At 41.7% G+C, this 27,874-nt stretch overlaps 1 protein-coding gene and 2 long non-coding RNA genes across 6 annotated transcripts in view; 2 read left to right on the forward strand and 1 right to left on the reverse strand.

The window, feature by feature from the left end:
- Positions 1–27,874, forward strand: part of LOC307214490 — a 109,737-nt gene that overhangs the window by 71,719 nt on the left and 10,144 nt on the right. The window lies entirely within an intron of this gene.
- GABRG3 (gamma-aminobutyric acid type A receptor subunit gamma3) overlaps positions 11,249–27,874 on the reverse strand; it is a 309,531-nt gene continuing 292,905 nt past the window's right edge. For 2 of the 3 annotated variants that reach the window (XM_079972871.1, XM_079972873.1), the window contains 4 exons: positions 21,180–21,332; positions 13,561–13,757; positions 12,179–12,208; positions 11,249–11,710 (listed from right to left, as the gene is read on the reverse strand). In XM_079972871.1, the coding sequence (XP_079828997.1) occupies positions 11,432–11,710; positions 12,179–12,208; positions 13,561–13,757; positions 21,180–21,332 (659 nt within the window). In that variant the 3' untranslated portion in view covers positions 11,249–11,431. The remainder of the gene's footprint in view (positions 11,711–12,178; positions 12,209–13,560; positions 13,758–21,179; positions 21,333–27,874) is intronic. The other variant, XM_079972872.1, reaches the window with a different exon arrangement.
- LOC307214380 lies at positions 11,324–26,984 on the forward strand. Of its 2 annotated transcripts, XR_013838011.1 has the most exons (5): positions 11,324–11,443; positions 13,583–13,700; positions 13,795–13,900; positions 16,569–16,720; positions 26,398–26,984. It is a non-coding gene; the product is annotated as an uncharacterized lncRNA (long non-coding RNA). The 2 variants fall into 2 exon arrangements; XR_013838012.1 differs by lacking the exons at positions 13,795–13,900; positions 16,569–16,720 and having other exon boundaries at positions 26,398–26,981.

Raw genomic sequence — 27,874 nt, forward strand, 5'->3', positions numbered from 1 at the left:
CAAATCCCCACGATGGGGTGAGTTCCCGTTGCTTGGTCCCTGCTCCTGCCAATCTAGCAGTTTGAAAGCACATCAGAGTGCAAGTAGATAAATAGGTACTGCTCCGGTGGGAAGGTAAATGGCGTTTCCGTGCGCTGCTCTGGTTCCCCAGAAGAGGCTTAGTCATGCTGACCATATGACCCGGAAGCTGTACGCCGGCTCCCTCAGCCAATAAAGCGAGATGAGCGCCGCAACCCCAGAGTCGGCCACGACTGGACCTAATGGTCAGGGGTCCCTTTACCTTTAAGTAACGTTTCCTAAAGGTCTGGTTTCCACTGTGCTCTCTCATAAATTATCTCACGTATGTATGAATTCACAACAAAGGTATTTCTGTTAGTACACCTATAAGATTGTCAGTGGTACGGTTACTGTCTCTGGGGACAGATTTTGTTGCTATTTAGGGCCAGCAGAGTTAGAGGGCGGTTCTATGTGCATTTACCTGGAAGCAAGCCCCACTGAAAACAGACATGTGCTATAAGCCGGGGGGTGAGAGGCAGAGGGAGAGCCAGAGGTACAGCACATCAGCAACTTAATCTTAAGGGCCAAATTCACAGAGTGCAGGGAGCAGCCAAATCCATGTACAGCTCTCCATATGGTGAACCATTGAACAGAAAAAGGGCAGCTACTTTGTAATGTACTTTCAGGTCCTGGACCAGGCAGGCAATTTGAGAGTTCTGGACAGGAAGGTGTGTAAGAAAGCTTCTTGTTCCAGTGAATTCCTGTAGCTTTGGTCATTCTGTGGTCCTCGCTCCTGCCTTCTGGTTTGTCCTCTAGCTCTGACTTGTTTTGTGGTCATTTTCCTTGCTTCCTTCTTGCTTCTTCCTCCTTGTTTGCTCTTCAATCCTGATTTATGGCCCTGACCTCTGGCTTGGTTCCCAATCCTCCCTCCCTGCCCTCCGAATTGTGACTGATTCAGAGCCTGATCCCCCAGCTCATGGCTCATCCCAGATGTGTGTCCAAATTTTGTCTGCGACATGGTTCTCAAGAAATGGTGTGCCTGACATAGGAATCAATAACCACGTTACACGTTACCAAGTTCTGATAATATGCGCTTTTATTTGTATTCAGAAATACAAATGTTAGAATCAAAATACAAATATAAATATTGGTCTAGATGCACAGCCCTACCTCTTTAACACAAAAATTGGACGCATGTGTCTTTAAGAGGACAGCTTTCTATTGGAAATGCTTGTGTAGGGAATAAAAGATGGCTGACTTTATTGGACTGGTTGGGTCTTTATGTGAACATTACTAAAATTGCTACCTAAGCTAAAATGGCATACTGGCACTAGTGCTACCTGTATTAATCAAGGCACATTTTGGGCACAGAAGTATACTTTCAGTTCACTAAAACATCACAAGCTGTACTGCTAATGAAGAAGGGAAAACCAGTTTTAAAATAATGAACCTTCTGTAGTTTTTGTATGTGATTCTTTTTTTTGAAAAAATTGTGTTGTAGTTCAACAGTATTCCAAATCAAAATGACTATAAGGTAAGCTGCAAAACAAACAGTACAGTTGGGTGTGTTACTTTCTTTTCACTAATATAACTATAACTATAATTGTTGTGTTATTATGGTACAATATCTTGCAGTGAATGACAACACAAGTAAAGAGTTTGATCCTGCAAATTCTCCATCCAAGAATATTTTCAAGCTTGTTTGTTCCTTTTGTGTACAATTTTGATTATTTGGTTCTTTCTGAAGTGTCACAGTAAAAAGAAGATGCATACCTTGGCTTTCATATATATTTAAAAACCGAGTCGGATCCCTTAATATGGATAGGTCCAGAAGTGTGTTTTTGGCTTCTTCCTGATAACTAATTTTAAAATATGTGTATGTAGAACCTCCGCAAGAATTTCATTTCATTTTGGGGTATGTACTGAAAAACCTAAGTATATTGGCACATTATGGCTTTGTCAAAATTGACAAGGGAGTGGACAGATTTTTCTTCCTGATCTGATGTTAAATTATTTTCTTTAACCTTGTAATATTGCAAGTCAACTGAAGCAATTTGGGGAAGGGGGACTTTTTGAGTGTGGATAATTTAGAGAATAATTTGTAGCAAGCTGCAGAGAGTTGGCACAACTTTTGTATAGACGATTAAATTGGGTAGACATGACACATTGCTCAGTGACCCAGAGGTGGGCATAAGAAAGACATGTCTCTCTGGATTTAAACAAGGTCAGTCTAGTTCAACATTCTGTTCCCAACAGTTCCCAAGGTTATGCAGGTGATGCTTCTGGGAGTACACAACAAGCCATGATGCAAATGACCATCATCTTACTCTCTGTTCCTTCCATCTGATAGTCAGTGCTCTACTGCCACTGAATGGGAAGGTTGCATTTCATTGTCATGGCTGATAGTTCAGTCTATACAACTGCCTTGCAACACTTTCTAATTGGTAGACTATCAATGTGATGATGAAATGTCAAACACTAATTTCCACCTCTTTGACTGATATTTGTGAGTCATGCAAAAATATTTGGAATAAAGTGGGGGGGGGGAAGGACTACCCATGGAACTCTGAAACAAAACTGAAAAGCTAAGTCATTCACCTCCTTTCTTTGCAAATGCTTTTCTACTGGCTCATTCATCTCTACTTCACCTGGGACTTTAGCAGTGATAAGGTTAATGATAAGGTCTTGAGGCATTGTGGTCATTTTTGGATATGTGCATGTCTTGTGGGAGATGAGAAACGAATTCAGTTTGAAAATAAGAGGAAGAGAAAAGGTTGGTGGGTGGTTCTAATTGGATTGTCTTCTTCCTCCAATGGTCCATAAAGACATCTCGGTCTGGGAAATGTGAGTTCTGCAAGCTACATGAGTCACATATCCAAAGTAAGGTGTGTAGGCAGCATATAAAAATATTTTATAGTACTTTTACGTTTCTTCTCTTGAAAGCATAATCCCTGTCCGATTAAGTAGCACTTTTTATCACCTCAAGAAATAAAGACTGAAGGAAAATCTCAGTTTTGTACTTTGGGATAATGGTAGTCATCAAATGTCTGAATAATCTGAACTTTCCTCACTGAATGAAGATGTTCTGCGAGAGGAACTTCACTATCTTTGAATAACATCTAGAGCAGGGCTGGAGAACTTCCCATCAGCCCCAGTTAGTATGCCAAATGTTCAGGGATGATGGGAGTTGTAGTGCAATAACATCTAGAGGGCTACAGGTTCCCCAACCTTGCTTTAGATGCTGCTCAACCAATAAGTGAAGTTGACCTGCGTATACCTTACACAAGAATACAGCAGCACAAAACGTCATTGTTTCATATGTAGTCCAAATATTATTATTTTCCCCTAAAGCATAGTTTTAAAAGTTTGGACCAATTCTATTCATCACTGTGCTAAGAAAACTTCCCATACAATTGTGGACTAAGATCACAGCATTGATACTGGCGTGCTTCTGTTGGCAGTGGAACTGGACTCCAGTCCCCCCACCACAGCAGCCATCAGTACTTCTGGCACTGACAGCTGCCTCCTGCTCCTGCTCTATCACTCATTAGGATGGTTGTGAGGTGTTGTCAGTTCTAGAGAGAAGGCAGAAAGGGACACCATCCCCTCTCATGCTGCATCATCTGCCTTTTTGGTCCATTGATATTACAAAGACCATACAAATTTGTGTCAGCTAGCTATAATACTTGCTTGGGTTTCATGATCACTGCAGATGGTGACAGCAGTCACAAAATTAAAAGACGCCTGCGTCTTGGGAGAAAAGCAATGACAAACCTAGACAACATCTTAAAAAGCAGAGACATCACCTTGCCGACAAAGGTCCGTATAGTTAAAGCTATGGTTTTCCCAGTAGTGATGTATGGAAGTGAGAGCTGGACCATAAAGAAGGCTGATTGCCAAAGAATTGATGCTTTTGAATTATGGTGCTGGAGGAGACTCTTGAGAGTGCCATGGACTGCAAGAAGATCAAACCTATCCATTCTTAAGGAAATCAGCCCTGAGTGCTCACTGGAAGGACAGATCCTGAAGCTGAGGCTCCAATACTTTGGCTACCTCATGAGAAGAAAAAAGACCCTGGTGTTGGGAAACATTGAGGGCACAAGGAGAAGGGGACAACAGAGGGCGAGATGGTTGGATGGTGTTCTCGAAGCTACCAACATGAGTTTGACTAAACTGTGGAAGGCAGTAGAAGACAGGAATGCCTGGCATGTTCTGGTCCATGGGGTCACGAAGAGTCGGACATGACTAAATCACTGAACAACAACAAGAAGAAGCTATAATAGTAAGGACGTGGGCTTCTTGAATTCTGTTCAACTCAGAAGTGAGCAATTTATATTAAGCTGTGGCAGATCAACTCAGCAGAGTTGCATTGTATTCTACAACCTGCTCCTTTTACAGTGTTTGATCTGATTTGCGTGACATGGTAACCAAACCATTGTTTAATGGGACTGCATAAATATGCAGATTCCCAGAGAGGAGCTCATGTTTCGGCTCAGCATCTTCCATACTAGGGTTCCTGGTTAAGCTCTTGCCTCACTAACCCCAAGCTGTAGTTAAGGGAGTCTGCACATTTGCATTATGTGGCTAAGTTATACTTTGGCTTACCATGCCATGCAAAACTGCCCTTTGTCTATCCTCCCCCTTTTGGAGAAGGATGTATTTTGGCCTATGGTAGTGTGATTCGTTCCAAATGCAATATACGGTATTAAGAGCATAAAAAAATAATAATCTAAAATTATTTGAGTTGGCTTCTCTGTCTTTGAACACATTTTTTTCTGTGTATCCCATTTTGAAGGGATCACGGAAGCTTCATTTCCTTGGGAGAAATAAATGACAAAGAATAGTTGGGAATGGAAACAAATGAGAAATCAATACGCCAATTAATTCAGACATGCTGTATAGCATTTTAGCTCATAGGTTAAGGCTCTAGTACAAGGACCACTTAGTGTAGTGCTGCTTATTTGAGAACCAAGGAAATGGGGAGCTGCAGTTCTTGCCCAGCGTAAGTGGCTTGTAAATTACAGCCAATGGGCTGGATCAACAGAATATTGTATAGTGCAGTTAGGTTCATCTACCTGTGTGTGCGGATGGGGTTTATTTTTTAATTTTTATGGGGGGGGAGAATGAATTTGGCACTGGTGAATAATTGAGCACTGAATTCCATAAAAACAAGAATGCTTCTACAAGGCACTAAATGCTCAACAAATGCTGCTTTTAATATTATGGGGAAACATGATTGCTGGTTGCCAGTTGACATAAGGTTCCGCAATGGGGGAGTTTTGATATGTGAAACGTTCGCTTCTACTGGACAAAAAATGGCAATAAAGAGCAGAAGATCTTTGTTGCTTATTTTACAGCATATCTTAATGATAAAGCAAGGGTTTTTAGTGTCAAAGAACAATTCCTACGAATTCCTCTTGCCCTTTCCTTTAAAACTTTTAATTGCTTCTATGTGGCAAAATAAAATATAAAACACTTGGACAAGCATTGTCACTGATGCCTGCAAATTATGTTTCTTTCCTTCCATTATTTTCAAAAGCCAAGGGATGTGTTAACAGTTGCTTGGAAGAGATATCACAACACCAGTTAGAACTGCAGCAGGGATGCTCCAATATCACAGTTGAATCCGCCAGCTCCAGATTAAAATGGCACCTCCTTGTCATTAGTGGGAATAAGCCAAATAAATGACTTGCGCAGTTATGTTTATAGGGTTGTGGGGTGAAATTACTGCTACATTTCTTTCCACTGAATATTTTCAGGGAAGGGAGTAGCACTACTGCGCCCGGCTTCAGCTGGGGAGGGCAGGAGATAAATAAATTATTATTATTATTATTATTATTATTATTATTATTATTAATTTCTCCAGCCGTCTAGTTGACCACTGTGAAAACAAGAGGCTGGACTAGATGGACCATTGGCCTGATCTAGCAGGCTTGTCTTATATTCTTACTCGGCCAAATCACTAGAATGGATCGTGGAAGCTGAAACAGGCATGTTCATTTTTAGTAGGATCCAGCAAGCTGGAGCTCTTAGTGCTGAACCCTATTTTCTCTACGTCAACCCTGAAAGTGGAGCAGCATTTTTTACTCCTTTCTCAGTTTTTTGTATTTAAAAAAAGCCTGCTTCATTGTGGGAGGCGATCTTCCTATGATAAATAGTGTGGGTGGCACTGCCATCAGCTTCTCTGCGTAGGGCTCTTTCTTTAGCTTATTGGCCCACTGAAGCAGCGATGGAATACCATGGGGCAGTGCCCCCACGGATGTTCCACTTGCCCTGGCAAGTGTTCTGCTGCCATGTGAGCCTGATAAACAAGGCTTTTGGTGTTGGAGCAGCAGTAGTGCGGGGGGGGGGGGGGGCAGCACCTTCCCATTTCAGCTGAGACAGTGAAATGGGGTGGGGGCACCTCTGCTTATGGCAGCAGTGTTGCAATTCACAGCCTGCCATAGTCACAGCCTGTTATGCCTCTGCTTAAATGATGTTACACCCATGTCATTCCAGAGGCATTTTTCTTCTCGCTCTCAGTAATTTCTGGCTGCAGCGTCATTCAAACAGTCCCCTAAGCCACTGGCTGTAGTTCCATCATTACAATTTCTAGATCAGGTCTAATGATCTGGAAAACAACAAGATCCCTGGATCCATTCTAGAAATGGTTTCAGCCCTGGCAAAAGTCAACGTTCTGGCACAAAGTCAGCTGTGGCCCTTGCTTAATTCTGGGACAAGCAGATCAAGGCAAAAGTTAGCTCAAGGCCGTATGCTATTTCACATCTCTATAAGGTACTTGAAGAATGCATCCTAAGAAAGAAGAAAGGCTGGAAAAGTGGTTGTTTCAATGTCCTCCAGCACTGGTGATCAATTGGCTAAACTTCATTCACTGGAGGAAGTTCCTATCAGGGGCACAGGGTGACATCAAACACCAGAGTAGCTGAAGCCCATTGATTTCAATGGGTCAGCTTTGAATATGAGTTGGTTGGACATGACTTCTTGTCTACAATAATTACCAGAACTTACATGAGCACAACAGTGAACAGTCATGAAAAATGGTAGGGAAGAGCTGAGAAGCTTACATAGGCCCTTGAACTGTCCATTACTCCCTAAAGAGGGCATCCTCATGCTGTTATAATTATGGCACCGCATACCCAAATTGCAAATCATTTTACTTCATGCTGATCCCAATGAGATTAAGTGAATTGCATGCTTGTCTCCATCTGATTTTGTTGTGCTTGATACCCTCTTCAGAGGTAATTCGTAACACACAAGGAAAATAGGCAATATTTAAATGAGTTCTGTTTTGTTGGAAGTGGGGTTTTGCTCACTGATCACTTACCTGAATCTAGTTTCTCTAGGTGCATTATTGTTTAAAGCGAACAATTTATTTTAAGCTGTGGCGGACCACCAAATTCTTGCTGTACTCAAGCCATGTAATAGCTATCTGGTTCCAGAAATACAGGCACAGGAATTTGGAAGGCAAGCAAAGGAATCAGTAATAAATTCAATGGATCAAAGTGGAAACGAGGGCAATGAAGAAGCAATAGATCATATGAAAGGAGGAAGACCTCAACGTATCTCATGAGCAGTCTACCACACAAATGCCAGTATGATATCATAAACCAAGTCAATGACTGTTTTCAGAGGGGAGATGCCATAGAATGTTTAGTTACATGATTTTTTTTTTTTTTGGGGGGGGAATGACCATGATCCTGCCAAAGATAAATATTTTTTAAGTTTCATTGATTTCAATGCAAATAGTACAGTCATACCTTGGGTGCTTTGGGTTGAGCATGTTCGAGCTGTGCAACCCGGAAGTAATGGAGCACATTACTTCTGGGTTTCGCCACCCGCGCATGCGCAGACACTCAAAATGACATCACGAGCATGCGCGGAAATGGCAAAATGCGACCCACGCATGCGCAGACGTGCCATCACGGCTTATGTTGTGTTCAGGATGCAAATGGGGCTCCAGAACAGATCCCATTCGCATCCCGAGGTACCACTGTAGTTTAATTCTCTCCAGATGCTATCACTGGCTTCCACCTGTATTTGGAAGCATTGTTGAATTTTTGAGGATGAGGATTCCTGTCTACATTTGGTTATATTAAACAGGTTATATATCTGTACAAATTTAGATTTGCCATGCTCAATGATTCATAGGGTGAAGGATGAAAATTTAAAGCCAATTTTCCTAAGAGAATTGGTTTAAGAGACTTTCAGACCCCTGAAATGTTGGCCTGTAGATGCATTGTCTGCACTATTTTCATAACACACTTGTTTTGTAACAAGATAGAATAAATGTCTTGCATGAATGTGTGGCACAGGGTTAAGATTTTTACCACCCAGGCAGTCCAAGATTTCTGTGAGGTTTTTTTTTTTTTTTGGCCAAGTTAGGAAATCAGTCACTTCTGATCAGATGAGGTACTTTGGTAAAAGAGCATTTTAAGCCGCAAATGATGTTGTTTGTTAATTACACAATTAATTGTCCAGATAAGGCACGGTATTGTGACTGAATCCCCATAGAAAACTCATGCTAGACTATAAAAGTACTGTCCTATAAAATGAGAGTTCTGTTTACATATTTTTATGTAATTGGGGGGAAAGTGTGGCTTCCCCCCTTCAATAACAGAGTTGAGAAGCCTTTGGCCCTCCATTTGCTGTTGGATTTCAACTCCCATCAGCCCCAGCCAGCATAGTTTATGGTCAGGAATGAGGAGACTTATAGTCCAGCAATATCTGAAGTGCCACAGCTTCACTACCGCCCTCCTATAGAAATGAATGTCTAACTTCCTGTTGAAGGTCATGGAGCTGGATTACATTTTTGTACTTGTTCAAAGAAAGGCTCAGTGCAGTTACCAATGATCAGAATCCAATGTGGTCCTCTGAAATGCACAGATTTTCATTGGATAGAGTGTTTGCAGGATCTGTTGCTAGGCAATAACTAGCTTGGTTTTCATACTTATGTTAGCAATTCAGGGGTGTGTTTTGTTATTTCTTTGTTTTTGCAATGATAGCTCATGTTGTTCTTATCAGAGGTCCATGACTTTTAGTACACATGTGTAGACTCTTCTACATTTCACAGCTTTTAGAAAAATATGAACTGAACTCAAAAACACCTCCCCATCCACAACCCTACATAAGAAGAGAAGGCTGGAGTCTTTTGAGGTTCTTTTTTTAAAAAAACAAAACAGTAGCATAACCCAAACAAATTAATATTTTGGTCTAAGATAAATATTTCAGAGTATCTTAGGACAGAGTGAAGTGCACTCCTAAATTCTTGAACCAGCCAGCTAGATAATTAGGACTATTGTATGTGTTAAACTACACTCTATCCTTGTGATGGAGTTTTGCTCTCAAAAACTGAATTCATTTAACATATTAGAAACATAGGAGGCTGCTTTTTTACCAAGTCAGACCAATAATAAATATCATTTCCCATGACTGGTAATGGTTCTCTAGGGTTTCACATGGGAGTCGGTCCGGTGTAAAACCCTGAAAAGATGCCACATTGAACTTGGGACCTTTTGTATACAAAATGACCACAATGCTCTACCACTGAGCTGTGGCCCTTCCCTTAATTTTCTTTGCTTCCATGTCAGAACTTCACTTAATTTTGTAATTTTTTTTACAGTGTTTCAAATTAAGTATTCATTCCTTTAAAAAAAAAAATCAAGAAAATTCCATTTCCTATATTTCTCATACTATTGTTTCCAACATGCTTTTGAGACTCATTATTGCCTTCCCAATTTCAGAAGAAAATGAAGATAAATAGAACAATATGAACTGTGCACCACAGGCAATCATATCCATTTTGGAATAAGCAAAATTAAGGGTACAAATTGACAGAAAAAGGCATTTGATGGTATTGAGAGTACACTTTTGAAAATGCCATTCTATTCAAAGTTGGTGGAATTTTTTTGACAGAAGTAATACTTAAAACTTTAGAAAAAGAAAATGTAGATATTTTGGCACATTTATACAGGACTCTTGGAAGGGATATGAAGGGCTTCACAATAATGAACAGTTTGCACAACACAAAAAATGTGACACTTTCAGCAATTTAATGTCTGTGTACCAAAAGTACAAAACACATTTCCAGTTTAAAATCTATTAGTAGTTTTTAAAAAATCCAAATATCTCTTCATCCATAATAACTTTTCAAAATGCACTCTTTATTACAACTGAAGCTGCAGTATTTCACTTCTTTCCCAAGAAAATCCTGTTTGAACACATAAGGCTTCTGTTGTGCCAATACAGAGGAATGCTTACCAGTGCTGCTACTCCAAAGTGTGTGGAATTCCCTCACTAACAAGCGCTTCCCCCCATTCTTATCCAGTTCATGAACTCAAAGGATAGCACATACAGATTAGGGCTTTCCAATGGAATGAATGGGGGCCCTTGAATGTGCAAGGGATAACATGTGAGCTCACATGGAATGGTGATAAGCAGAGCAATTCTATACTCACATTTATGTTGGTCATCTGTTGGTGTGACGTCATCTCCACTGTCAGAGTGGTGTTTTTGCCACTTTCTAAGTCCAGTCAGCTAGCATAACTCAGGTATAGAATTGCACTCTGAGGTACATGAGTTTTATTCTGCACGGGCAGAATTAAAACAAAACAGAATGGATCAGTAGCTTTCCCTCACTCCTAAATATCCATGATAAAGAAACTCTAATGTATGGAAGAAACTTAATGGTAGCCTGCAATTAATCACATCCTCCTAGTGCTATTATATAGTGAACCATACACCCAATCAGCTACAATCTGCTACACTACCATAAACAAGCTAAGCCTTATCAAGATTCAAGTACGTTATTCTAGAAATAATTTCCTGCAGTGTTCGACCAGTCAGATTAATTTCACAACTTGTATTAAAGGGGTGCTACCAACACCTCTATATTCATGAGAAGCAAATGTTTAGGTTTCAATTCAATCATACATTTTTTTAAAAAAACCCTCAAATTAAAACCAAGACAAAAATATTATAAATCCCATGAAACGAATACCAGTGGCTTTTCAATGAACATCATAGATAGTCCACACCAATAAACATTTGCTCCCAGAATGTATTTTAAAGTTGGTGGGAATAATGTATGAATGAGTACGTGTCTTCAGCCTTCTTGCCGGAACGCTACATAGCAAGTGGTAACCCAGGAAAAAAACACACCAGCAAATCCTCCATTATGTAGGAACAATAAATAAACATTTGTTATACAATAGTGTCTGGTGTACTTAGCAAAATAATAATAATAATAATCTCATACTTGAAATGAATATTTTATTTTGTTTTTTTTTTCAGGCAAAGGTGTAAATAAAATCTTCTCTTTCTCTGATGACAAAGCATAAGGTGACCTTTACTCTGTGCGATGACACTGGCCAGGTCCTTATCTTCCACATGTTCTCCATCCCTAAGAAGTGTGAAAACACAGTTTCCTTCACAATTTCTAGAGATAGAGGTATCCAACCCAGTACACCAAGTTAAACAGCAGGAATGATGTAGGGAAGAAGACCCTTGAATAAGAGTCTAGTTCTAAGATGTCTATGTGTATCCTTCCTTTCCGCCATGAACCGGATTTACATTCTTCGTAACAGCAGAAAAAGCTCTGGCAGTCCTTCCCATCCAGACATTCATAGATACAATTGTCTTCAAATTCTTGCCAGTACATGGCATTATTCAATGCGATGACTGTAGGAGGAGGCCTCATCTCTAGCACAGAATAGTTCTAGGGGGGGAAAGAGAGGACAGAAGAGATAGTACCTTGGCTACTAGAGGGACATCAGAGTTTTGGCATGCAGATACTTTGGGCTGGTCTAGACAAGCAGACATCCCCCTAGGACTGTACCACTTCAGCATTCAGGAAGGAATGGTACAGCTTAACTGTACCATGTCCATAGCTTTCATTGATAAACTCTGCATGGTGAAAAGCTGCACAGCGGGCTAGCGCCAAATACTAACAACTAAAGTCTTAAGGTTAATAGACACATTCTTTTTGTTGAATCAAAACCTGTGTTTTTGTATTAAGGCAAAGTATAAAGAAGCATGAAGGTGAAGCATTTATTTACTTCAGTTTGATTTCAATTTGCATTCATAAAGCTCAGGGGAAGAAGAAAGCAGAAGGAAATATTTCCATTCATAGCAACATTTTAGGCTGTATTAATTTTTTAAAAAGAGGTTTAAAAACCGTACTCACCATCATGTGCCCGAAACTGACATCAGGTAGCTCAAGTAAAAGAAATCAGAGAATAAGAAGAAAAACTCAGAAGAAATGACATGACTAGAATACACATTATATGGTGTAAACGTTTATACCATTTTTGCCAGTTTCTCAAATATTGACGAGGAGGGAAGTTTTGATATAGAATGCGAGGATCTTCGTCTAAGATCCTCACATTCTGTATTGAAACTGAATTGTCCAGATCCTGTCTGTGGGCAAGATCCAGCCCAAATTAAGCTCTTTTCACTTCCATGGGTTTCAACGGGAAGCAATAAAATGTGAGCTTAATTTAAAATCAATGGGATTCACAGGTCATGAATCAGGCTGTTAGGTTTAATGACATGGGGGTGCTCCCCATGATTCATCCATGGCATTAAAACATTAAAGAAAATATATATATCACTACTTCAGAGAAGGTTGAATACATCACTGAGCTACTTGAAACTTTTACATATTAATGTCCTGCCTGGAGGCAAAGGCACATATTAACCCTTCCCATGTGGCTTAGAGGAAAAAAAGAGATCACAATACCTTTTTATTTGTAAAAATATATATATAAAGCCAAGGCTACAAAACCGTAGGAGTTGTAAAATTTCAATATGGTCTGTGTAAAGCAGAAGAGAGAGCTTCTATGCTCTTGTGAATAGAAAAATTGCCACATTTGACCAACTTTATGCCCGCCAGATGTTCTGGACTACAACTCTCATCCACACCAGTCAACATGGCCAAGGGAGGATAGGAGTTGTAGAACAAAACATCTGGAGGGAAAGTCTGTTTTACTGTGTTGCAATCCGTATTCCAATTCTTCTCTTGGGCCACTTTCACACCTTTTAAAGAGCTGTGGTGCCACTTAAAGCAGACATGGATTCCCCTCAAAGAATTCTGGGGACTGTAGTTTCCTAAAGGTCTTGAGAGTCGTTAGGAGACCTCTGTTTGCCTCACAGAGCTACACTTCTCCAGCGTTCCCCAGAAAGAGGTATTGACTGTTAAACCACTCTGGGAATTGTGCAAGTTGTTATTATACCAACAAGTGGAGCGACACTTCCATGCCAACCTTCTGCCCTGGTTTCTAATGTTCAGTGATGCTCATGGTTGTGTCACAGAACACTCACTGGTGCAAATGAAATTTGATGTGACCTGCTAGCATATCAGTCAAAAATCCACATTTCCATAACGCAACAGGTTAAAGGAACATTGGAAAACAGCACAGAAGTACTATCATAATAATTTGGAAAATTGCATAATATTTCCTGTATCTGAATATTTCCTGCATGTTGCAGAGGAGTGAAAACGTTGGATACCACTCAACATCTGTTAATTCAGAAGTTTGGTTCCCCACTTCCCCCACCTCATCTTACCGACTTTTTCTTCTTTGTGCAGTGTGGCTTCCTGCAACTCGAGTAGTAGTTGAGGGTGGCATATTCCATCAAAGCGGCAAATACAAATAAGAAGCACACAGTCACAAAGAGGTCCATGGCAGTGACGTAGGACACACGGGGTAAGGAGTTTCTTGCAATGGTGCTGAGAGTGGTCATGGTTAATACGGTGGTGATTCCTGCAAATGAAAGCATGTATTTTCATGTTTTTGAAAGGAAAACACACCCAGATGCAGAACAGAACTGTGATTCAATTATCGTTCCCTCTTTGAAGAAAGATGACCCCATTCTTCATGGGCTTCATAAGTCGCAATATAGTTTGGTAGGACTTCTGTGTGTGTGTGTGTGTGTGTGTGTGTGTGTGTGTAAAGAAAAGAAAAGTAGATCAGTGTGGAGCCAAAACAGAACAGAATGGAGGGATTTGCCCCTTTCTGTTTAAACAATCAGTGCCACTTGTAAGCAAAGGTCATTTTTTGATTGGCTTTCCAATCAATCTGCGCAGTCTAAATTGTGTGGCTGGATTACAAACGATCGATTGCTATTACTGTTGATTTATCAGTCGCTGCCTAAGCCACCATCTCAAGGTGATTTGCACATAAGATAATTAGAAACAGTTAAAAACCATGAAACAGCAAATATATTTAAATAAGCCTAAAACTAGAACAAGTGGACGCTCATAGCAAAGGCTCATTTATTTAGCCTGGGAAGCCTGTCAACTTGGGGAAAGTGTCTTCAATTGTTTCCAGACAGTACAAATAGTGGCCCCCGCAGATATCTCAACAGCAGTGCTATTCAACAGAAGAGGGGGAGGCACAGAAAAAGCAGGTTTCTGAACTTTTGTGGTTCCACTGGAAAAACTGTTTATTCCAATGGGTGGGTGCTACACTGTTACTAAAACAGAAAAAGAGCAACAGGTGGTTTTCTGGTGGAAAGCCTCAGCAGATCAGGTACATCCTACATGTCTTATGTTGCTTGCTTCTGACATATGCTGAAGATCTCAAGGTATCATATATTGTAGAATTATACCTTCATCAAATCATTTGAGAGCTCCAGATAAAATGAATTACCGTATTTTCCATTTCTCTCCCCCACTCCCTATCCACTTTCTGATTATCTTCATTATTTCATCATAAAACGCACCACATACTAAGACCTTTGCTGAAGGGGATAAAGCCCTCTCTTCATACCACCAAGAGCAGCTGCCAAGAGCACTGGTATTTTCACTAATTAATTTCACTGAGCGAAATTTCTCTCTGATGTATCTCAACTGAGGTTAATAGGAGTTACACCCAGGGAGCTTTTGGCCCACTTGAGAGTCTCTATTCATTCTGTCTAATTAACATTAATGATATAGAGGCATAAGGATGTTTTCAGCAGGTAGCCTTTGGCAGTATTGTAAACAAATGTATTTTTGGAATCAGGCACTCGTTACTATTTCGCCTGGGAGGGTTTCCACTTTCAGACTTAAATAAATGCCCAACTATGAAACAAACAGAACTGATGGCTGTCCTTTAAAAAAAGCTCGCCTGAAACTGACCACAGTGGAGTAGTGGATGGGTGCTTGAATAGAAGACCTTTAGACTGCCATTCTATCCCTATTTGCCCAGGAATAAGCTCCACTGAACTTAATGGGACCTACTTTTGAGTGGGTATGTACAGGATTACACCACATAGTGTTGTGCTTAGAGTATTGGACTCGAATAGTGGCTCCCCAAGTGGGCAGAACTGCCCCCTGGGGGTGGTGGGATTACTTAGGGGAGCACTGAAAGCCAAGGGGGGGCAGTGGGGCACAGGAGATGACTATTAGACTTCAAAAAGTTGGAATCACTGGTTCAAGTTCACCAGCTTTGTGGAATTAATCAAACAAAATAGTTTCAACTGGATTTTGAGCAAATGTGCACGTAATTGCTACTGTTTTGAATGTTCTTGTTTTATTATCTTCCTTAGTGGTTCATTCCGTTCGCCATTTTGAATAATGCTTTTTATAGGCAGGTTAGGGGGCACTGGGGATGAGTTTATGGAGCCAAGGGGGTGCTGCCTTGGAAAAGGATGGGAACCGCTGGACTAGCGCTAGGACTAGAACTAGGCAGACCAGGGTTCAGATCCTCATTCAGCTGTGGAACTCACCACATGACCTTGGGCCAAGAACAGTCTCTCAGCCTAGGTTACCTCACATGGTTCTTGTGAGGATAACATGGGAAGAAAGAGAACCATGCGTGCCATCTTGACATGCAATAATCAATACATACATAGACGATCTGATTCATCCCTATCTGTCAGTTTCATGTAGATGTGTTTTTGGCTACTGTTACTAATTGGTTAGTGTGCCATCCCACAGATCCTGGGAACCATGTTGTTCTCACTCTTGTTTTACAGATAGGGAATAAAGATACAGTGACTTGATTCAGGCCACACATAGGAAAGGATGCCTCAAGTGATCAGTTAAGGGCCCATGCAAGCATGAGGTAAAGGTAAAGGTAAAGGTACCCCTGCCCGTACGGGCCAGTCTTGACAGACTCTGGGGTTGTGCGCCCATCTCACTTAAGAGGCCGGGGGCCAGCGCTGTCCGGAGACACTTCCGGGTCACGTAGCCAGCGTGACATCGCTGCTCTGGCGAGCCAGAGCCGCACACGGAAACGCCGTTTACCTTCCCGCCGGTAAGCGGTCCCTATTTATCTACTTGCACCCGGAGGTGCTTTCGAACTGCTAGGTTGGCAGGCGCTGGGACCGAGCAGCGGGAGCGCACCCCGCCGCAGGGATTCGAACCGCCGACCTTTCGATCGGCAAGTCCTAGGCGCTGAGGCTTTAACCTTTAGCGCCACCTGCGTCCCTGTTGCAAGCATGAGGACCCCTGATCAAATGCTTCAGAGCAGGACTGGGGTGAACACAACCCTGTCCACAGCTGATCTCAGTAGGGTGAGCAGGACTGTGTTCACCCTGATTCTGCAACCCACCCTAGCAACCTCCCCTCTCCTACTGTCTTGAGGCAGGGGGACGTCAGACAGCAAGGGCTTCAACACTTCAAGCTGGATTCAGATATTCACCTGAACATGCAAAAGACAGAACTGGAGATGGGAAGGGGTGTGCATGCAAGCCTCGCCTGCAATGTTTTCAAGATGCTGTCTGGATTTTTGCACAAAGGGTTCGTAGATCAGTGTTGAAGTTTGCGATTCATTATGTGGTGACCCTATTTCAATCCAGGTTTCAAATCTCATCTATTGACTCAGGTCAACAGGACAAGAAGAGTGCACATTTCCTTACAAAAAGATTCCCAAGACCTAATGGCTAACATATCTGCTGTTGGATGAGGATGGGATCTTGATAACCAGGACGTTACCCTGTCCCACAAATCTGCTGCAGATATCTCCCCCGGGGCAGCCTTGAATTCTGATTTGCACTTCTGCAGCCAAATATCTCCTAACCTCCTTGTTTCCCCTTGACCATTCAAATGTTTAAAAGATAATAGTATCCTCTGATTAAACTTCTAACCCATGCTTCCCTTTGATCAAACTGATAACAGAGGTTTGCAGTGATAAGCAAGCTGCTTGTGGAAAGCCAGGGCCAGAGGACTTTGCTGCCTGCTAAAAACCACTTGACATTTACACGATCTTTGTTCTCCCATAGAAAATCGAGCATTGTGGAAATCTAATTCAAGAGCATGCACTGTCATCATTTCATCACACTTTTGATAGAGAAATATTATTCACAGCTGTGTCCAATCATTTCTCATTTCCACAACTATGCCTAATCAAAAGTGTGGGGGGGGGGCGCACGCAGAAATTTAGCAATGCCCAGTGGGTTTTTTCGGGGGGGGGGGGGGTGCAGAGGTACACATACCCCTAAACATTTTGTGGGTCTAAGTTTGGCCCCATAGTGGGGCAGCATTTCAATATGAGTAGGAAAATAAGAGTACCCCTAAACATTTCTAGGGGGGGAGCACTGGCAATGCCTGTTTCTCATCCCCCCTCTTCAATACTACAGTAGTGGCAATAGCAAAGTTTTAATATTTGTCCCTCGATAGTGTTACACAACTCTTCTCCTTTTTCTATCTGTGAAACATGCTTTATATGGGGCATAAGCATGCAATTCTGTAATTACCCAGAAGTAAGCCAATATGACATGCATATGTATGCTGAACTGTGTGTGTGTGGCATTTTTTGCATACGTATTACACTAGCAGCCCTTGGAAAATCAGTGTCTTTGATGGGGGTAGATAACCAGAATTCCTCCAGAAATTGTTGGATTACAGTTCCCATCCCTCCTGCCCATTGGTCATACTGGCTGGGGCTGATGGGCATCGTTGTTTAGCATCATCTGGAACGTCACATGTTCTACTTCTTTACCTTGAAATAAAACCCATGACATACACTACAAATGCTATACTTTTGATGCTATCTGATGGCTGCATTTTTAAATCTGTTCCTCCTGTGTTATTTTTTTTTTTACCCTTTGATCATTTTTATATTATGAATGACAGCTCCCATCACCCCTGACTATAGCCCAGTAGACATCTGAAGATCACATATGAAGTCACCCCGATTTACTGTTTTGCAGATAAGATGCAGCCACAGGGAGGCAGAATCTCCATCTGCATATATTGGATTTTCTAATAAGTGGGGGAAATTGTTCGTGTGGGATATTAGTGTTATCAGGAAGAATTCCTCCCCCACCAAAAAATGGTCTTTTGCAGGAAGGAGAGGCAAGCATGAGCAGCAGGAGGAGAAACTGGAAACAGTGGGGGCTTACTGGATGGTTGCATTCGAGCTAAAAAGGTAAAGGTACCCCTGCCCGTACGGGCCAGTCTTGACAGACTCTGGGGTTGTGCGCCCATCTCACTCAAGAGGTTGTGCGCCCATCTCACTCAAGAGGCCAGGGGCCAGCGCTGTCCGGAGACACTTCCGGGTCACGTGGCCAGCGTGACAAAGCTGCATCTGGCGAGCCAGAGCCGCACACGGAAACACCGTTTACCTTCCCGCTGGTAAGCGGTCCCTATTTATCTACTTGCACCCGGAGGTGCTTTCGAACTGCTAGGTTGGCAGGCGCTGGGACTGAGCTAGACATTGGTAAAAGGTAAAGGTAAAGGGACCCCTGACCATTAGGTCCAGTCAGGGCGGACTCTGGGGTTGCGGCGCTTATATCGCTTTATTGGCCGAGGCAGCTGGCGTACAGCTTCCAGGACATGTGGCCAGCATGACTAAGCCACTTCTGGCGAACCAGAGCAGCGCACGAAAACGCTGTTTACCTTCCCACCTATTTATCTACTTGCACTTTGACGTGCTTTCGAACTGCTAGGTTGGCAAGAGGAGGGACCGAGCAACGGGAGCTCACCCCATCGTGGGGATTCGAACCGCTGACCTTCTGATTGGCAAGTCCTAGGCTCTGTGGTTTAACTCACAGCGCCAACCGTGTCCCTTAGACATTGGTAGAGCAGATGAAAGATTTGGTAAGCCAGGTACAGGGCTTGTGAACTGCCATGAGTGGTTGCATAATGGTTGTGTGTGCATACAGAACTCTGTGTATGCATAGTGGTGCTTTCTGGCCATGTGAAAGGGCAATTGGTTTGGGAGCAATTGGTTCGGGATTTGTGCAGAATCAAAATTGCATGCCATCAAAATTGTGTCTGCTTGTGGCTCTGGTTTCTCACAGTTACCCAAATGCAAACTACTCTGCCATCGCTGTTCATGAAAAGGAGCTCTGAGTCAGTCCAGAGTCCTCCTTCTACTGCCCCTAATAACTTCGCGCTACAACAATGGTAGTGCTTTTCACAGCGCGACCTCTTCAGTAAAGTAATAAAGGGCACCAGGATTCCTTTCCCATCTGCTTGATCTCCCTCACCATGACCAATCTCTTGGGGTTGGTTCACTTTGATTTCTCATTGTTTGATGACTCACAGCTGAGTAGATGAATTGAAAAAAACCTCATTCATTGTGCTTTGAGGTGAGATGCAGTATTTGAAAGTTCTGCCTGTTGTGTTGGATCTACCGCCATGCCCCATTCATTCACATCTGCCTGTGTGGACTTGTTCTTAGAACATTGCATTCAGGATACCTTGCAATGGTAGTCCTAGCAGCTTGGATTAATAACCTGGACAATGTCATATCATAAGGAGGAGACTGCACCTATACATCTGCATAGTTAACCACAACAAATCCAAACTAGAGGTGTGCCCTATCTGTGGGCAAAGAAATTATGAGGACATTTTTACCAGTAGGAGATTTCCCTAGGGGGAGAAGAAATTCTCCAACGTTTTCTTGGGGGAGGGGGTTGAACTCACCATTAGCAGTGACAATACCTCATTTTCTTCTAAGGTTTGGATTTTGGGTTTGTGTGAGTGTGACCATCATTTTGCATGTCCCACGGTACTTTGAACTAGGTCTGGCACTAGCACTGGGCCAGACTGGTCCCTGGTCAAGGGACCTGTGTGCCTGAATGGTCCCTTCACTGACCCAGCCTGGCCACACTGCCATTCATTGCCTATCTGCTAGAAGCCTGTGTACCACTTTTGAAGGGGAGCCAACTCAGCTCCCACCTGTGGTGGCTGCCTGCCATTTTAAGTTACCCAAAATGCAATGCCCTGGCCCATAGATGTATGAAATATATTGACTGATTGTATCTATAGCCCATGGAACTGGTGTGGGGCAGTGAAAGCAGTAACAATGCTAGATAAATCGTGTAGCAATCACCCAGGGACGGGGTTCCCAGTCATATACCCATTCACTGTTGTATGAGAAGTCTTAAAGGTAAAGGTAAAGGGACTCCTGACCATTAGGTCCAGTCGTGACCAACTCTGGGGTTGCGGCAGTCATCTCGCTTTACTGAGGGAGCCGGCGTACAGCTTCTGGGTCATGTGGCCAGCATGACTAAGCCACTTCTGGCGAAGCAGAGCAACACATGGAAACGCTGTTTATCTTCCCGCCGGAGCGGTACCGATTTATCCACTTGCACTTTGACATGCTTTCGAACTGCTAGGTTGGCAGGAGCAGGGACCAAGCAACGGGAGCTCACCCCGTCACGGAGATTCGAACCACCGACCTTCTGATTGGCAAGTCCTAGGCTCTTAGGGTGCTTCAAAAACAATGAGAAAGATAGAGTTTGCAGTCCAAGAAACCCTGTTCTAATCTGCACTATTAAATCCCTATTTAAAAAGTCCTAGAAATTGTGGTTTGTTAAGGGTGCTGAGAGTTTTAAAGATAAGGTTACAAGATTTTTTTCAATGAATCCGGGGACACTTTTCAACTTCAATGGCTTTTGTATGGGGACTGATTTGTAAATCCGGGGACTGTCCCTGGGAAACTGGGATGTCTGGTAACCTTATTTTAGGAAGACTCCCCTCACAAAGCTACAATCCCCAGAGTTCCCTAGGAAGAGGGATTGATGGTTAAACTACTCAGGCAGGAACAGACTGTCCAAATTTGCAGGATGCAAGCTGTCTCTTTCTCCCCCTCCCCCCTTCTCAATCTCTCTCTCTCTCTCTCTCTCTGACATATATATTTGCCATGAAGCAATTGTTCACTGGAAATTAGATTGAATTTCTCTACTGACAAAGAACATAGGCAGGATTCAAATCCACCGTGACACACACAAAAATTCTGAGAACTTACCTAGGGCTGTTCTTGCTGGTGTGGCATCCTTTTTAATCCAAAACGATACCCAGGATAAGACAACTGTTAATATACAGGGAATGTATGTTTGAATAGTGAAGTATCCCATTCTTCTACTTAAATCGAAGTATATAGTCATGACTATATAATCACCTGCAAGAATAAATAAATTGTATAATTTGGTAACTGGCTTGTAGAATCCATGAAGGAGGAAACAGAGAACATTGCTGTAAAGACTTACAATGTTAACATTCATGGGCGACACAGTGCTTGAATATAGAATAGCTTTATATCAGTGATGGCAAGATCAACTGGGGCCAGGGAACCAAACTTTCCAAACTTTTCCAGGGCCCACACCCAATTTTATTTTTTTTACTACAAAAACCCCAACTCCCTCTGGATTTGACATCAACGTTATGTTAATCAGAATCTAACATTTGAAACAGGACACCAACACATTTTGGCACCTGGGGCAAACTACAAAATAGCAGTGCACCACCACCAGTTCAGAGGAGTGAAGATCAGCTTGGGAATGAAAGGTGCGGGTGGAGAGGAAGAGCAGGTGGCAGCGGCTGAAGCAGCATAGGGTGAATCAACTACTCTTCCCAGGTGGTCCAGATCTGCTGCCCGAAGCGGCTGCCTCATCCCGCTTCATGGGCAAGCCACCCCTAATTTGAACTACAGTGGTACCTCGGGTTAAGAACTTAATTTGTTTTGGAGGTCCGTTCTTAACCTGAAGCACCATTTTGGCTAATGGGGCCTCCCACTGCCACCACACCGCTGCTGCACGATTTCTGTTCTCATCCTGAAGCAAAGTTCTTAACCCGAGGTACTATTTCTGGGTTAGCGGAGTCTGTAACCTGAAGCGTATGTAATCTGAGGTACCACTGTATTTGAATATGGCAACTTATTTAATCTGAAACATGTACAGCACAAATATAATAACTTAAAGTAGTTAGGCTTATACCGGTACATATTGTCCTTGATGTGACCTGGGACCATAAGGGAAAATACTGCTGTGCCCTTCCAAAGCTGCTATCCGAGCAGATGTATGCCTCAGTCCCCACCCCACAGTAGCATTGAAGAGAACGCCACCATTTGTATAGTATTTGTAATGGTATGGGTAGCATAGGGCACATTGGGAACTCCCAAAGGGTCTGCTCAGACTCCTAGGCCTTATGTCTGAAATTGCTATGTGCTGCTTTCTGTTATCGTCTCTGGAGCCTGATGTCTAAGAGGCAAATGAATTTTAAATCAACAGATTCAAATAGGTTGTGCAACAGTATAGTCTAACGCAACGGAATTGTGATGAGAGACTATGTGAAAGTAAGCTTTCTTTGAAATGAGTGGGCTTAATTTCAAAATCTTGATTCCTTATTACTGAACAGAAGGTTGTCAAAGGAAGTGAGTTTTATCCACCAGGCTTAGACAATATGCAGTGTAGTTTTTGCAATACATGTAATTTGTGTTTTCTGATTATGTGACAAAGCAGCTCTTTACATGAAGTGCAACAGAAGTGTGAAATAATTACTTTACCTGGCAAAATATAAAATGAAAGATTCAATAATAACTTGAAAGGGAGGAATTTTGTTTAGGCTTACAAATTTATATAATGTATTATTTGAATAATGTAACGTGGCCCCAGGCTTCTTACCACTTCTCTTCATTTTTAGCACTTTATTGATCACAGTAATACATAAAGATAACATTGCAGCACAAAAGAAACAACACAGGAAATGACTTGGCTGATAAAAATGTGCCTTTTATTAAGGGATCATGTTCCCAGCTTTGAAGAAACTTATAAATAAAATTAAGTCAACTCTTAATAAGACTACCATATTCAGAGAGGATGCGATTACATGGCTGAAAGACTTTGTAGCAGGATTTGAATGAGATGTACGTGGGATCAGGAAAGAGGCAAGTGTTTGACAAATAAGGAAAGGTGAGCAAAGAGAGCAAGTGAATAATGTTACCTAGAAAAAAAGATTAGGTTGCTCCTAGAAGAATGTCAACTAGCTCTTTTGAAATAAATTTAAAAATTAAAAAAATTGTCCAGTAGCACCTTCATCAACAGGTTTACCATACCCATTTTCCAGTTGGTTATCCTCTGTCTGAACACCTGGAGAACCATGCATTTTCTGTAATGGTTCCTGTTTTTTGGAACGTCTTTGCACTGGAGTTTCTACAGACACAGCCTCTTTCCAGACAAAAGTATGCAAAAAGTAGCTTTCCGATTAGTTATTAGACTTTAATTGATTGAATTGTGACTTGTTTAACCCAACTTTCCTTGTAAATCACATTGGAAGCTGCTATGGCTAACAAGTAGGCTAGGAAGAGAGTAAATAACTTTTTTTGTGTGGGGGCAGTGTTTTATTGTGATGCGATATAGGAAAAGGATGGTAAAGATAAGGTTTTTAAGCAGAGGCTGAGCCTATTTGGGATGTTTCAGTAATGGGTTTCCTGAATTGACAAGGGGCTGGTCAAGATGACCTCTGATGACCCTTCCTATTCCATGTTTTCATTGTCAGTAAATAGTTAAATTGATTCAAGGAGGAGAGCCTCAAGTGGCAATTGTATCTAAGGCGATCTTCCTTTTTTCCTCATTTCCTTTTACAAGCACATTCTCCTTCTGTTCAGCCTTTCTCTGACATAACTGCTTATTTCATTCCTTTTATACAATGGGCTGCAATTTTCATGCTGGCAACCTCTTGTGCTTGTAGCTGCTTCCCATTTAGCTCAAACTCAACTTCCTTAAAGAAAGCCACCTCATCTTTTGATGGCTTCCGCAAAAGGGTATAAACACACACTCTGAGGAAAAGTGTTTCTTAAAAAGGCCTCCCACTGTCCTGAAACTGTAGAGAATTATCATTTAAGTACAGGTTTACTACATTGGTTGAAGTGCTAAACCTATCACATATTTGAACTCCAAGTAGATCCCAAGTTTGTGCTTAGGAGTATGAATATTTCACCTTAAATACACACACACACGTCCATCACACACACAACATCTAAGAGGGATAGGGAACCTGTTTTGGCATAGGCATTGGGTAGACCCAGCAAAAAGTGGCTGCAGAGAAAGCCAGGGGGCTATGTTATATACTGGGGGAGCAGGCTAAGCCCCCATGGCCCATGCCGACTCGTAATTCGCTGATTAGGCAAGTGGGCGGGACTAATTATCCTGGCAGCAAGCTGGACCCAGAGGCTTCCTTTCCTGCCTGGGAAACAGGCTACTTTTCACATCGGATCCCAACACACAGGGGAATGCCAGCCCACAATGATGCCCACCAAAGAGGGTGAGCGGACTTGTTGATATTAAGGGACCACCTAAACTAACCCAAACGGGATCATGAATCAGGTCCACTAACACACCGTCTTTCCCCGAAAGTAAGACATCCCCTGAAAATAAGACCTACTTCCAGTTTTGCCTCTCGCTGTAATATAAGGCATCCCTTCAAAATAAGACCTCCCCGATAATAAGGCCTCCCCTGAACATAAGGCCTCCCCCGAACATAAGGCCCCCAAAGCTACCGTAAGGCATCTGACTCCTCTGGACTGTAGCGGTGGGCGCCGCCACACAGCTCACTGATTGGCCGCAGTGCAGCCAGAGCTGTTCAGGCAGTGTGAGGTCTCTTTAAATCAGAGAGCCCACGCCGCTGCCAGGACAAACTGCTGCCTGCTGCGCGCTCTGCCCTGACGGAGTCTGGCTGACTCACAATTAGACAATAAATGTGTACCGTATTCTTCTTCATGGAAAAATAAGACATCCCCTGAAAATAAGACCTAGTGCATCTTTGGGAGCAAAAATTAATATATGATACTGTCTTATTTTCGGGGAAACAGGGTAGCTGCAAAAATGGGTTGTAGGCTGGGTCTGCACCTTCAGTATTTGGTATTGTGCAGATAGTTCCTATGAACATTTACGTGTTACTTGCAACTATCAACTTTGACAACACTTTGACAATCACCTATGAGAGTGGGTGAGGACAGCCTAAGCTTTGATTCATCAGCCAAGACTCCTTTGCCAATCTGTTAATTTCACTTTTATTTCATCTAAAGGTGCAGGTACATTTGGTTATATTAATTTATATCTCCAACATTCTGTTTTGAGATTCTGCTATTGAAAGTGGTAGTCATCCACCTATTAAAGTTAATTTTATGGTGCCAATTTTGAATACCAGATTGATTTGTTTGTTCTCCTTTTTGCTTCGAACCATGTACAAAAGAAAGAATGAAAGAACCAACAAAAGAAAGAAAGGTTACTGGTGGGTTGGCAAATTAACTATGGAGCTTCAGGTCAAATGTCAGTCAGCAGGATGAAGGAACCTACCCATAACTTTTGTTGCTAAGGACCTTAATGCTTCTGTAAATCTTACTAATTTATTCCAATGATTTTTTAATACAGGGCAAATCTTTGCCTGTGGCTATTATCATACTTCTAGATCTTTTGAGAAAAGGTACTAAATGGTTTAGCCAAAAGTGTAAGACTGCTAAAAGATCAGTTGAAGAAGCCTTAAGGAGATTACACCTTCCGATTTAGAGGAAGCTGAAGAAGCTTCAATAGAAGGAAAGATGATTAAAAACTTGCAATAACCTAAATGCATATCTGAAAAGAAACTGAAAGAAATAGCACTAGGCTGTAGAGCTTTATCAGATCATCAGTCATGGAGATGAGGAACAAGAGTCTAATTGCATCTGGAGAAAACATTTTCAAAGCTTTAAGGAATGTCCTGGATTTTAATGAGGATCTAGTAGACTTACTTGACTTCTAGCAGTGGATTTCAGAGAAGAAGCTTGTTAAATTTCTGGAATCTCTAGCATACAATAAGACCCTGGAAGGTGGAGGAAGATAGTATTCTCACTGAATTATTCAACGATCATCTGGAGACTGGTGGCTTCCTATGAATGCTGAACATTTTGACTTTATAAATTACTCTGGAAATATACCATAGGGTGGGAATATGAAGATCATGGTCATCATCTTTAAGAAAGGAGATGAAAAGACCAACCTAGCTATTAATGTGCTGTCAGCCTAATTTGTATTAATGGCAAAGTCATTTTCCTTCCTTAGAGGCTAAAAGGTTTTGACGGTGGCAAACCTCCCTGTGATCTTCAGATGAAGGGTGGTACATAAGTTAAATAAATAAAATATAAATAGATAAACAGCAAAGCAAGGATTATGTCAGAATTCTTGATTCCTGATAACTGTTTTTTATTTCAGGTAATCTTTTGCAAACCTTCCTGCTTTAAGAAGGGCAGTGAATATGCAGACTTTGAGACCCTGAAGGCTCTATAAATTGGTTCCATCAACGAAGAGTGTAGGCTAAATTCTTCTCTATACTGTTGATTAAAGAGCACTAGATTAATCAAAGCACTTTAAACTACTGCTAATTGTTGTATTTGTTAAATGAAGACTGGCTTCTACAGATTAGTCAACAAAGCATAATGTGGCCACCAGAGGAATTGAACGGGGCTATATCTGGTGGTCTCCCCTCCTATTTTAATTGTTGTATAAATGGTGTTATTCTTAATTTAAGCAATGAGAATCCTTCACACTCTATTGGCCTAGGAAAATATCATTTCAGTTATATGCATTCTCTCTCTCTCTCTCTCTCTCTCTCTCTCTCTCTCTCCTCATCCATGTGAACTTGAGATGTTTGTGGGTTGCACTCAAGAACTATTTGAAATAAGACTAATTGGCCATCACTTGTTAAAGGACACACACACTTACAGAGCACTTTTTTCTTTCTTATTTTTCTGGTAACCTGAAAACAATTTTGGAGAACTGGCTGTTGGATAATTCGACATGTTAGCTCTTATTGCTATTTGGGGATTCTTCCCCACTCTCTGAAACAAATGGTTGATGGGAGCATCTTCAGCTTTCTGAAGAAAAGGCAAAGGAGGAGGTAAATGGCATTTTATGTAGTTCTCCAGAATAGGCTTCATTCTGAGATCTCAGTATTTGGAATATCTCCTTGCTAAGCAGATTTGCTGGTCAAACCAGCAAAAAAGTAAGTATCTGTTAGCCAAAAGGGAGAGAAATATATTGGAGAAAAAAAGTGGCCTCTTTTGCATTTGCAGCTACAGATATCCCACAAATTGTTTTAACTGAGCATATGATGGATTGTTTTCATGAAAAAAAGATATTGCACCTCCTTTTATTATAACTTTATAAATGATTCTAATTTTATTACAACTGCTTCTTTAGTTCTAACCAAATGGTCAGAATAAACAGGCTGAACTGGACCTCTTACCTCAGTAAAATAAGTTTAATGACTGAAAAGTGGATGAAATATTTACAGCGGCTTTCAAAGGACGGAATTGTTCTCCAAATTAGACACCAGAATTGAAATGTTTCTGTCTTTAAATATTTGTGGGATATTTTTAGAACTGCCGTTTCCCCTGGGCAATAATATTAGGAAGAGAAATGTGACATTTAGAACTGAAGTTGTACTTGGAGCTAGATGATGTTTATATGATATGAGTCAGTATCAAGTAATTTACATTTGACGCTATTTGTTCTTCTGCAGGCAGTAATCTTTCATTTCTTTAGGAGGGCACTAGCATTTCCACAGGCTCAAGGAAAATGTCAATGTTTTCTTGAATGACACCGTCTAAGGTTTCAAAAGTGGCCGCCTGTTTTTTTCCTGTACGTAGTCAAACGCCTTTCACCTTTTAAGTTGAAAGAGAGTGCTGAG

The sequence above is a fragment of the Podarcis cretensis genome, assembly GCF_951804945.1.
Source record: "Podarcis cretensis genome assembly, chromosome: 4".
Taxonomy (NCBI): domain Eukaryota; kingdom Metazoa; phylum Chordata; class Lepidosauria; order Squamata; family Lacertidae; genus Podarcis; species Podarcis cretensis.